At 33.3% G+C, this 13312-nt stretch overlaps 1 protein-coding gene across 1 annotated transcript in view; it reads left to right on the forward strand.

The window, feature by feature from the left end:
* The window catches only part of AK7 (adenylate kinase 7), a 45663-nt gene that overhangs the window by 2286 nt on the left and 30065 nt on the right, over positions 1-13312 (forward strand). The window contains exons 2-10 of the mRNA XM_026679382.2: positions 1620-1805; positions 2570-2678; positions 3378-3472; positions 3762-3872; positions 9175-9258; positions 9929-10017; positions 11285-11375; positions 12049-12126; positions 13059-13208. Of these exons, the coding sequence (XP_026535167.1) occupies positions 1620-1805; positions 2570-2678; positions 3378-3472; positions 3762-3872; positions 9175-9258; positions 9929-10017; positions 11285-11375; positions 12049-12126; positions 13059-13208 (993 nt within the window). The remainder of the gene's footprint in view (positions 1-1619; positions 1806-2569; positions 2679-3377; positions 3473-3761; positions 3873-9174; positions 9259-9928; positions 10018-11284; positions 11376-12048; positions 12127-13058; positions 13209-13312) is intronic.

The raw sequence follows: 13312 nt of genomic DNA on the forward strand, positions 1-13312 counted from the left end.
TGAAAGACAGATTACTCAGTCTCTTACATTACTGCAACACCATGGCTGGAGGGGCGGGGCTAATTGTGAGCAGGGCTTATTTGTAATCAGGAATTCTGTGATTGAGACGTGATATGAATACCTACTTGTTGAAATGGGCTGTAGCTTGGGATGTTGCTGCTGTACCAATTTTTGCTCCATAGGATTCCTTCCTGAATTTCTGGAACTTATATTTGGACTGATAATAGAAAATTTCCACTGTTTGGGAATTCTAGCCTTCCTACCCTAGAAGTTGGTTCTTAGATCTACATGTCTTCCATGAGCTTGTCTCAAATAATGTCAGGCCTATCATATGTAGTGGTCATAGAGTGTTTTAAGAGGTTTTTTTTTCTGGACAGTTGTGTCATCTAGAAAGGTTATTTATCATCCCATTTATATCCTGATCATGTGCTAATCACCTGTGACTTTCACAAAGTGATGACACCTATTCAGATGGTGTACCTATAATATATCCATTTAATTTTCAAATGGCTACTTGGAGATTATCTCAAATTTCTGGTGAACAACCAAGATCTGGGTATTATTGCCTTCGAATAGCTTCCTTTTGGGGTCCAGTTTTGATTGATACTTTGATTCACTGAGGCCTTCAGAAAATTAAAAACCAAAAACAATAACCAGAGTATGCCTACTCCAAACAGCATCAACCTATCCTACCAGAACATCCAGGGAGAAGCTATACATAGTGATACATATGTCAGAAGTTTGGGAGAATGCAAATAGAAGATGTCACTTTTCTGGAGCAGTGATGCTTTGGAACAGCCCCAAAAGAAGCTATTGAAGCTATTGAAAGGAAAACTTTCAATGTTGCGAAATTTTGTTAATATAGCCTTACAATACAGATAGAGCTAGTACTCTTGGTTGTGCTTCTTGTCTGCTCTTCATGAAATATGTTGCCTAGAACATTGGGTAGAAAGATGGGAGAAAGAGAGAGAGAGAGAGAGAATTTATGTGTTTGTTTGTTTGTTTGTTTGTTTAGAGTGAGAGAATTTATTATTTTAACAGGGTTGCTCATCTTATATATCAGAACTCTGAGTGACACAGTAAAATAACTAAAACACAAAAGGAGGAAATATGTAAAATGAAATCTCATGAAACAGCATCTGGGGCTCTAAAATACCACTCCCAAATAGCAAACAATTGCTGGGCTCCAAGTAGACCCCATCCCATGTTTGGGGGAAGAACCAGCTGTTTGAATCTTTCTGGAAGGCTGGAAGAGTGGTGCCTCCCAGATTTCAGGGGAGAGTGTGTTCCACAGGGCAGATCTTGCTACTGGGAGGCACAATCCTAGATTGCAACATTGAGATAGATGATAGATAGATAGATGATAGATAGATAGATAGATAGATAGATAGATAGATAGATAGATAGATAGATAGATAGATGATAGATAGATAGATGATAGATAGATAGATAGATGGATGATAGATAGATAGATAGATAGATAGATAGATAGATAGATAGATAGATAGATAGATAGATAGATAGATAGATAGACAGACAGACAGACCGAATAATGAATAACTGTAATTAATAACATTGAATTTCCTTTCCTCATCTTATCATTCATTGTACCTTGTAAGTATCTGGCCAGTTGTATTGTTGGAGCCTCCTTGGAAGAAATAGCAGAAGAAGAGGAAGAAGATGAGGAAGGAAGATCAGTTGTTGAAACTGGGCCCCCTAAACCAAGAGAAGGAATATATCAAATAGTGGGAACTCTTTCACAGCCAGAGAATACTAAACCAGATTTTGCCATGGAAGTATATACAGTATGTATTCATTTTATTGAATAGATTCTTGATGTGCATTTGATTCACATAGAATTTTTTAAATTGCAAGATCTTACAATATAAAGCATCAAAAGAAAGTATACTGTGGATATAGGCATTCTTGGGTAATGAAAGGAATAACAAATGATAAAGTATGTATTGTGACAATGCAAATTCCAGCCATTTTCTACATATACTTCAATATTACATGTCAATGAAAACCAGTTTTGAGTTTTCATAGTATCCTTAATGCTCTTTGCTCTTAGGAGGAGGATGTCTGGTGCCTTGAGTTTTATACAAAATATACAGTATATGAAAAGGTGGGGGGAAAATAAAGAAATAAATGTGGTCTCCCTGTGCAAAAACATATTGGAAATATTATTTTTTGTTATTTGGAAACTATATTTCGCTTATACAGGTTCAGACAACATATGTCTTTTCAGAAGTTGATTCATATACAGCGTATTCATATGCTTAGTTATATACATGCACTGTTATTAATTTTTTTTAAAAAAAAACTCTATATTTTGCATCCCATACCTCTGCAGTGCTTCCCTTGTTGCATTCCATTGATATTTCATACTGGTTTGATGATAAATCACTGAAAAAACACCATGGTTTTAAAGCTAGCTGTGACCTTACCTTATAACCATGCCAATTTTTATCTTTGGTGACTAAATTCAGCTAGGCAGTGAGAGATTTATATCAGATGAATATCAATGGAAAAAACCCAAAATAACCTAAGATAAATTGCTTGTTTTTAGACAACTTCTCAAGATGAACTGCTAGTTCACATGTTAGAATGTGATGTCATTATTTATAACATTACTGAAGACCCCAAACAAATTGATGAGGCAACCTGGGCAGCAACAGGTCAGTCAAATTTCTTCTTTAAATAATATAGAATGCAGTAATCTTGTATTACCAAACTTTAGACAGTTAATCTAGTTTAGCAAATGAAACATTCAATTATAAATAATTTGCTCAAATCTTTCAGAAATTCAATTGGACATACCTTGCTGTAGTTTTCTTATTTTTTAATTTGTGCTAAATGTATAGGATCTTAAGGCATTCATACTGAGTGACTATCTAATGACAATGCTGGATTAAATGGCTTGACCCAAGTGCACAGGAGAACTTTAGCAATGCTTATCATAATGCTTAAATTGGAATGTATAGGATATGCTCCTTGTGATGAGACAGAGGATTATCATACACTACTTAAATCATATGTTTTCAAATTCACTTCAGCTTCAAAATTAGCGTGTATAATCATATACTGTAAGCAGAAAACAATCAAGGAGAGGTAGTGAAAAAGTGTGAAATCCTGGTATGTGTGTATTGTATTCTTTGTGACTGGATTAAGATATCTGATTTCTGTCTTCTCCAACTAAGCACTATACATATAGACCATGTAGCTATATTGACCCCACCCACAGGTGATAGGTGGGCATTATAAGAATTTTACAATGCAATATTTAGCAATGCTATTCTCTGTGCAGTACTGGAGAAAGATAAAGCCCAATATTTGTGATTTTCTATTTATATTAACCTATAAACTATAAACTACAGCATTACATGCAGAATCAAAACACTTTGAAAAGCAGAAATTATTCATTCTTCTATCAACAATAATGACATGGGCACGGAGCAAGCCTCTTGATCCGGTGAGTGATGGAAGAAGCAAACAAATATACAATATAATTAATTTTACTGACTAGTTTTCTACCAGCCTGAAAACTGAGATTAATCATCTTTTTATAATTTTATAATTTTTATAATAATTAAGCATCTCATACCATCTTTCAGATAAACCACTGAGAGATAACCGATGCTAGTAGTTCCTTCCCATTAAGACCTGAGTAGCCTTCAGATGAAATACTGTATATTAAAAACATGGGAAATTTACAATGATCACATTAAGAAAATCATTCTCTGCCTATCTATTCTATCCAGGAAGATCCAGAAATACCATTCACTGAAGAAGACTATCGTAGAAGAAAACCCCATCTTAATTTTGTGGAACACATCAACGCTGAAAAAACCATTATCAAACTTGGGAAAACAGTAAGTATTAACACAAAAAGTTGCATATTTCATCTGTCTCCCACAAAGTGCCAAAGATTCATTGGCTCTAGAAGCTCTTTCTGGTTCTTTCACCTAGAAAGAATAAATGCTATAAATATTTTATCTTTGGCAAGAAGATCAAGGGTCCAAACTTTGCAGTATCATAATCCCCTAAAATGGTAAACGGATGTGATCTTCATGAATACCACAATTGATTTACTAGGATTAGGGTTAGATATAGCACTCTATATCACAATCGTTCCCAAACTTTCTGCAACGTGCCTACCGTCCCTGTCCTATTGGTTCTTTTATTTTTTTATTTTTCTTATATGTATCCATGTAACTATGTTTTTACTTATACCTATTATCTTGTAAGCAATTGACAAACCAAATAAATAAATAAATAAATAAATTTACCCTCATGCATGCACAATTTTTCAAAGTCATCCTTGCAAAGTACAAGACAGAAGTGCTGTCAAAGGATTTAGTTTTGCAACCCCCATCTGATGTTCACAACTCCCTACAAGATTGGGACTAATAATCTGAGAACCCCTATAAAGAAGTTGAATAATTTCCTCCCTAACACCCCCCCCCCACCAAATACAGCGATAGCATCATCCTTTCATTGGCTAACAAGAACACAGGCTATTGAAAGTAAGGAATTGTCAGGAAGTAAAAATGATTGAAGTTACTAAAATGTCTGCTTATTTTGAAGATTAGCCTGACAATTAGCCTTTACTTAGAAGTTTTTATTTGCCTATTAAATTTAACATTTTAAATAATATATAAACAGGACTTTTTTCTTATTCTCAGCCTAGTTACTTCTTTTATCTCCATCCAGTTTGTTGTTCTAATTTATTCTCTTCTATCTTAATATATGGGTTGTTACTAGAGAAAGGAAATCAGTTAAGTTTTTTTTTTTTTTGTTGGAAACAATTTTATTGATTTTCTACAAACAAACAAGACAAACAAAACATTAAAACATCAACTCTCTTATGTACATACAGTGTGTCGGTTGATTCATTAGTTTTGTGCATTCATTTCGTAGTCTCAATTACAGTTATATTACATAACAACTCATATTGTCAATCCAAACATATATCCTAATATCGCTATTAATAAATCATTTGACTATACTTTTAATCATTCATGCTTTATGAGATAACAATACTTTAAACAGTTTATTCTATAACAAATCATATAATCATACCAAATCTATCCTAAAAACACTTTATAGATATAATGTCAAATAACATAGGCAAAAGAAAAAAAAAGGTATTCCTTACTATCTAACTTTCTAAATATTCTATTATCGTATTTTATCATCTAGCCATTGATAAAAAAGATCCCAAATTTCATAAAATTGTTTATCCTCTTGCTCTCTAATTTCAAATGTCAATCTACTCACCTCAGCACATTCCAATATTTTCTGAATAATTTCTTCCTGTGATGGTATTTTCTCATTCTTCCAGTTTTTAGCAAATACAATCCTAGCCGCTGTTAACACATTTACAATCAGATATTTCAAATCTTTACTATATGTATCTGGTAAGATTCCCAATAAAAAGAACTCCAGTTTCAAATCTATACGTTTCTTTGTCATTTTTTCCAACCACATGCGAATTTTAGTCCAATATTTTTTAGCGTCCTCACAAGTCCACCACATATGGTAATATGAGCCAGGTATCTGATGACATTTCCAACATTTTTCAGATTTGTTCTTGAACATTCTTGCTATTCTTGTCGGGGGGAAATGCCACCTGTAAAACATCTTATACAAATTTTCCTTATATGCTGTTGACATTGTCATTTTATAATTTTGAGACCACAATTTTTGCCATTTCTCTAAATCAATCCCATATCCAAAATTCTTCCCCCAAACAATCATAGTTTCTTTAACTTGTTCTTCTTCTAATTTAATTCCCAGTAAATAACCATATAATTTTTTAATCACCTTCTCATCAGTACCCATCAAGATCTTATCTAGATCAGTCTGTTTATCATAGAATCCCTCTGTTTTAAAATCTTCATCATACCTTGAATGTATTTGCGCATATGAAAACCAATTCATCTTTATACCTTGTTCCTCTAAATTTTGTATCGATTTAAGTTCACCCTTTTCATCCAATAGTTCCCCATATCTAACTGTTTGTTCCTTCTTATAAATTATAGGATAGGAAAATGCTTCAATAGTCGATAACCAAACTGGAATTTTCAAATAACATTGTCTTTTTATCTTCTCCCAGTTTAACCACAAAGACTCCCGTATATAATGTCTTCTAAAATAACCCTGTGTTTTAGTTCCCTTATACCATAAAAAAGCATGCCAACCCAACAGCAAGTCATGACCTTCTAATGTCAACAATCCATTCCTTAACCCACATCAAACTTGCAGCTTGATAGTACAATTCCCAATTGGGCAGGCCAAAACCTCCTCTAATTCTAGCATCTTGCAAAAGCTTTAGCTTTATTCTCGCTTTCTTACCTTGCCATATATACTTCAACATAATTTTATTTAAATCATCAAAATAGTCTTTTCCGAGCCTAATTGGTATTGTTTGAAAAAGAAATAGGATTCTGGGTAAAATATTCATCTTAATTGTTGAAATTCTCCCTATTAATGACAATTGCAAATTTTCCCATTTCTTCAAGTCTATAGCTATCTGTTGTTTAAGTTTAATATAATTATTCTCTTTTAATGTGCTACATCTTGCTGTCAAATGTATCCCCAGATACTTAACCTTATTCGTAACTTGGATTTTCAACAGGTCTGCCAGTTCTTCTCTTTGTCTCAGTAGCATGTTCTTTGTCAAAATCTTTGTTTTGTCTTTATTTATTTTCAAACCAGCCACCTCACCACATATCTCTATCTTTTCCAATAACTTTGGAGCTGTTTCTAACGGATCTTCCAAAATAAAGACTAAGTCGTCAGCAAAAGCTTGCAATTTAAATTCTTCCTTTTTAATTTTCATTCCTTTTATGCTTTTATCATCTCTATTATTTCTATTCAACACTTCCAAAGTCAATACAAATAGCAAAGGAGATAGGGGACATCCTTGTCTTGTGCCTCTTCTTATATTAATAAAATCTGTAAGTTCTCCCTCCATCATTACCTTTGCTGTCTGTTTATTGTATATGGCTTCTATTGCTTGAACAAATTTTCTGGCAAAACCCATCTGTTCCAATAGTAATAACATAAATCTCCAGTTCACGTTGTCAAATGCCTTTTGAGCATCTAGAAATATCAAAGCCATTTGCTTTTCAGGATGTGCCTCATAATATTCCAAAGTATCCAAAATTACTCTCATATTATCTCTAATTTGTCCCTTTGGCAGAAATCCATTTTGATCTGGGTGGATGAAATTGTTTAAGTATTTTTAAGTCTTTCTGCTAAAATTGAAGCAAAAATTTTATAGTCTGCATTTAATAGAGAAATAGGTCTATAGTTCTTAATTTGCAGTGGATCAGCCTCTTCTTTTGGAATAAGTGTAATATAAGCCTCTGACCATGTTTTAGGTATCATCTTCTTTGACATAGCTTCATTCATAACTTCAAGCAATGGAATGCTCAATGATTCTTGAAATGTTTTATAGAATTCTGCCGGAAGCCCATCTGGACCCGGTGCTTTCCCATTATTTTGTTTCTTAAGTGCTTCAGTTAATTCCATCATTGTTATGTTGCTTTCTAGCATTCCTTCAATCTCTTTAGGCATCTTCGGTAGGTTAGCATTCTGTAAATACTGTTTAACTTTTTCTTCATCAATATTCTCTTGTTTATATAGTTGCCCATAAAAATCTTGAACAATTTCCTTTTTCTCCTTGTTACCATAACAAACTTGGCCTTGATCATCTATTAACTTCGATATTTTTCTTGATTCTTTCTCTTTTCTCAATTTATATGCTAGCCATCTACCTGGTTTGTTTGCATCTTCAAAATAATTCTGTTTAGCATTTCTAATTTTTTGTGCTAATTCTTCTTTTTCTATTAGACCCATTTTATGTTTGGTTATATCCATTTTTAACTTAATGTCCTTTCTCTGTGGCATTTTCTGTAATTCTTTTTCAAGTCTTTTATACTCATCTTCCAAGATCTTAGTGGCTTGCCTTTTCCTAATGTTCTTTCTTCTTATATAATCTATTATCAAACCTCTAATATATGCCTTCATTGTATCCCAAACATTCTGCGATGAAGTATCTTCTTTTTTATTTTCCCTAAAGAAAAAAACCAATTCTTTCTCCATCCATTGTGTAAAATCTTTTTCCTTTAAAATAGTATTGTTTAACATCCATCTCGATCTTTTTTTTTGTCCCTTCCATTTAATTGTCATTGGGCTATAATCTGCCCAAGTACTTGTTTCAATATTTGTTTCTTGACTATTAGATATTAATTCTGATGAGATCCAAATCATATCCAATCTGGACCATGATAAATGTCTATTTGAATAAAAAGTATATTGTTTAGCTTTAACATTTCTTTCTCTCCAAATATCTTTTAAGATTAATTCATCTGTCATTTTAAAAAAAGATTTAGGGAGAGTCTTTCTATTTTGCTTTGTTGTTGTTGCTATATAATCCAGTTTATTGTCCACAATTCCATTAAAATCTCCCATCATAATTATATTAACATAGTCCAGTCCAGTTATTTTCATGTGTAATTTTTTATAAAATTCTTCTTGTTTATCATTCGGAGCATAAATTGCAATCAAAAGTATTTTTATATTATTGTCCATTATTTCCACCATTAATACTCTTCCGTCTTCATCCGTATAAATCAATTTTGCTGAGATGACCTCTTTGATGTATAGAACCACTCTTCTTTTCTTACATTGAGTCAAAGAAGTAAATATTTTCCCTAATTTTGGTTGTACTAACAATTGTTCATGTTGTTTTTTGATATGTACTTCTTGTAAACAAATTATATCAAATTTTAATTTCTCTAATTTATGAAAAGTTTTCCTTCTTTTAACAGCTGAATTGAGTCCATTTATATTCATTGTAATCAATTTTTTTTCTTCCATGATTATGCTTTATATTTAGGTCTAACAGCTCTCGTGGATCTCACTTCACGCTGTTCTTTACTATCCACCTGTCCACCTACTGCACCTTCCTCTTCTTCAATCTCCAGTTGTTCCTCTTGAAACTCAATTAATGAGACCTCTTTCTCTGCCTCTGCTTCTCTCCTTCCAAAAAATTCTGCATGGAAAAGTTTTGCTTTCTCCATTGAATCAATTCTATGTCAATTCTATGTCAGTTAAGTTTTGAAATTTATTTGAACAGAGTTTTTTTAAAATCTTTCTCCCCAGAACAGAAACAAATTTGACACATACGTTATTGCTTCAGGTGTTCAGTATGGAGCTGAAGAAAGACTTCTCCACTACTTTTTTAAGGTAATGTACTACAAAATTAATATTGTACAAGTACCACTTATCCAGAAAAAAACATATCTAACCTAACAGATTAGAAAGGCTAGGTAATCCCAGCACAGTCTTCTAATGGAGCTTCTTCAAACCTGCAGATTGCAATAGCTATAGAGTGCATTGCCTGAAACTGTAGCCTCCCCCATCATTAAATAGAACCCTAGAGGTTTTCAGAAGTTGCTACTGATTACAGTGTATTTATTATTACATTCCATGTAGTTTTAAACACATTAAAATATTTATTTCTGTCCTGGTACAACCTACTTACTTTGGCTTACCTGTTTTTGAAATATGGTCCATGACAAGTCATTCAATACTGAAGTGCTGCCTTCAACTCAAAACAGATTTCTACTCCTTATCCAAGGGGTTCGTTCCCACTCATGGTTCCTAATCTACTTCGGTCACCACAAAAACAAAAAAGCCGTGATACATTTTGCAGTCGTGCTTTTTCTCTACCATTTTTACCTGTAATTTCTTGGCATTTAATGGCTGTTTATAATACTTAAAACCAGATGTAGTATTCAAGTCCTATAAAGCCTGTAATTAATGTGGTCCTTTTAATTGATAAGCTACCTTCTTAAAGGAATGGTGCATACAACTGTATTTATGATAGATTAAGCTACTTGGTAAATATTTGCAGTTGTCTTGGCTTGGTGAGACTCCTACAATACCATGTTTTGGAGATGGACGAAATGTGGTTCCAACCATTCACATTACTGACTTAGCAGCGTAAGTATACTTATTTTTTTTTTGCTTTTGTTGACTTACAACCATTCATTTAGTGACAGTTCAAAGATACAACGGCACTGAAAAAGGTGACTTGTGACTGGTTTTCACACTTAGGACCATTGCAGCATTCCCCTGGCCTTGTGATCAAAATTTGAGCACTTGGCAACTGGTATGTATTTTATGACAGTTGCACTGTCCTGAGTTCATATGATCATCATTTGAAACTTTCCCAGTTGGCTTCTGTCAAGCAAAGTCAATGGGGGGAAGCCAGATTTGCTCAACAACTGTATGATTCACTTAACAACTACAGTGATTCACTAAACAACTATTGCAAAAAAAGTCATAGAACAGGGCACAAGTCACTTAGTAACAAAAGTTTTGGGCTCCATTATGGCCATAAGTCGAGAACAATCTACAACCCAAAACTTCAGAATTTTGCTGATGTCTTCCCTGTAGCCTTGCTGAAATTAATAGCATGTTCCCTTCATGTTAATGGCACTGAATCAGTTAATATGTTCTTTGCCTTGAGTTATGTGTACAAATAATAAAGGCAAGATACAAATAAATAAATAGAATGTAAACCAGCTTTAAGCTTTTTGTAGGTTTCCAAATTGATTTTTTTTTAATTTACAAATTCCTGCACTTTAATTTACAAATTCCTGCATATGAAAAGGAATGTTGCCTAATGCCAAGTACCTGAAGAAAGTAAAACTTTGGTGTCATTTGAGCACCCGAAGACCTAAATGTGCATGAAATGATGCAATTGATTATCTGATTTAATTATCTGTGAGTAATAATTAGAGTGCCAGTTTGATATAAAGAACCAGTCTGGAAGAGTGGTTAAGATATCAGACTAGAACACTAAAGACTTCTTCTAGTCCTGTGTTTGGCACAAAGACAGCTAGGAGACATTGGGCTAATTACTTTCTCTCAGCCTTAGGAAGAAGGCAATAGCAACCAATTCTGAAAAACTTTGTCAAGAAATCTGCAGGAATTTGGCCAGGCAGTCTCTGAAAATTGGACTTTATTGAACAAAAAAAAGCAATAGTTATAGAGTGCTAATATGGAAGGGATAACTCTAATTACTTTTGGCCAGATATCAACTTCCACTCCCAACACTCCACCATTGCCCTTTTAAATCCACAAACCCTACTGAATAAATTTTTCAGGAATTATGTGGAAGAAACTAAATTATTATTTCCTCACTTTTATATATTTATTATACACTATGCATTCACTGTACATTCTATGTATCCATTCACATTAGAGTGTTGCAGAATATAGCAGATCATAGACCGAGGACCAATTACTTAGTTGCAGTGGATGAATCAACACAAACCCTGGGTGAAATTGTGAAGGTAAAATGGTTGAAGAATTTTAACTGTCAGATTTATTTTCATGGTACGCAACACATTTTCAAAATCTCTGTCCTAAATACAATTAGATGTAGCACATAGAAAACAAATGAAATATAGAATACACATGTGATTTATAGAGCTAAGGGGGCAAATAGTCTGGCATTTACTGTTGTCAGAGGAATCAGAACCATTGGAAGGTCACACCTACGCTTTCCAATTCTCCCCTGCCTGAAATGAGTAATAGATTAAAAGAAGAATATATTAAACCTGAAACCAGACAAGAAAAAGATAATTATTGTTCCAGGATCACAATCTTTGAAAGATGATAAATCTCCTGAATGGAGTTATACAATTTAAGGATGTGTCTGGATCATATCTCTTAACTAAAAATGTAGAATTTTGCAAATCAACATCTTTGCATCATAAAACACTTATTATAAAGAAGTTGCTTAGTGTACAGCTTCTACAACCTGCAGCAGTTTTGTATAGAAGTGCAGGGATAGCACTGAGCAAAAAGGTGGTGGATTGTGCTTTGTTTCTTAGCACCATTGACTCAATATTAAGTGTTAATATTACAGCTTTATGGGTTAAAAGATAATAAGCAATAGACTTTGTGTGTTTAATGATTTGTTATTTGTGGTAGATTTGAAACTCAGTTGTTGTTTTTCTCAAGTGCATCAGCAAAAATGTGGGCCCAGGAAAAATACAGAAGGTTCCAAGAGAAAATGCTTTCCTAAGCAAAGAATTAACGGTACTCTTATCTTTCTGAATATTTTCTACTAGAAAGGATAGATTATTTGAAGAAGAGATTTGTATTGCCCTCACATTGACTTCATTTAAATAAGGCCTTACATTTTTTAGCTAGGTTAGCTTGTGGGAATGTTATTATATCAGATCAGGTGTTTATTGTTCTATTCTGGGTATTTGTATTTTCCCATTGTATATCTATTTCTTTTTAAAATACATTATGTTGCTAAGAATTGTCATGGAGTTGGGCAGCCTTGTAAATTTGATAAAGTTCAACTGGTTGCAGTTTCCTTCTCATTTCATATAGCAGCTTTGGCAGAAGTTGATCAAGATGGGAGGATTGCAACTGGTATTTACAATACGAGGAAAGAAGAAGTATATTGCCATTTAAAAATAAGATTTGAAGATGCTCAGGATATCCAATGTGGTCAAAATCTCAGACTTCTAACTAACAGAAAAGGAGCAGGGTGGGGGGGGGGGAGTAATTTGAGAGAATGTGAGTAATCAGTTAAATCTATAAGCAATACTTTCCATCTTTTAAATTGATAGTTCATTTATTCATTTACTATATGACAAATCCCAAAAGATAAACCTAAGTATCAACCTTGGTAATGTTCATGTTGATATATTTTAATGGATTTTGTCACAGCAGGTACAGTTCCCAGCTGACTCTGAAGGGTCTCTAGATTAGTTTTATACTAGGGGGTACTTAGTAAAACTTTATAGTTATAGCCTGGATAAAGTTCATTTTTTTCTAATCCCAAGATTAAGATGGTTATAATTCATTGGACATTTAGAGAAGTGTTTTTTTACCTTTTTTGTTATCTATTTGCATTTATAATTTTAATTTCTGTTATGAAGTGTGCTGCTATATTGTACTATGCAGAAAGGTTGTTTATAAATACTGCTAATAACAGTTTCTTGCACTTCCTACAGCAAACATACTTGGATGAATTGTTTGTGAATCTACGAATGGAAGCCGTATTCTTGAAGGAGAACTTCAACATAAAATGGGTTGCTCAAGGAGGGATAGTAGAAAACATTGAACAAGTTGTCAATGAGTATAAACTAACTCGTGGATTATTGGTAATCATAATGGAAATCCATACTTGCAATTCATGAGTGAACTGTGAACTACTACGTATTTCCTGTACAATTTGGAGAAAATGTGTATTTGTATATCAGTTGTA

Source organism: Notechis scutatus, chromosome 1, assembly GCF_049901735.1.
Source record: "Notechis scutatus isolate UNSWTSFEM ecotype Mainland chromosome 1, rNotScu1.2, whole genome shotgun sequence".
NCBI classification, from domain to species: Eukaryota; Metazoa; Chordata; class Lepidosauria; order Squamata; family Elapidae; genus Notechis; species Notechis scutatus.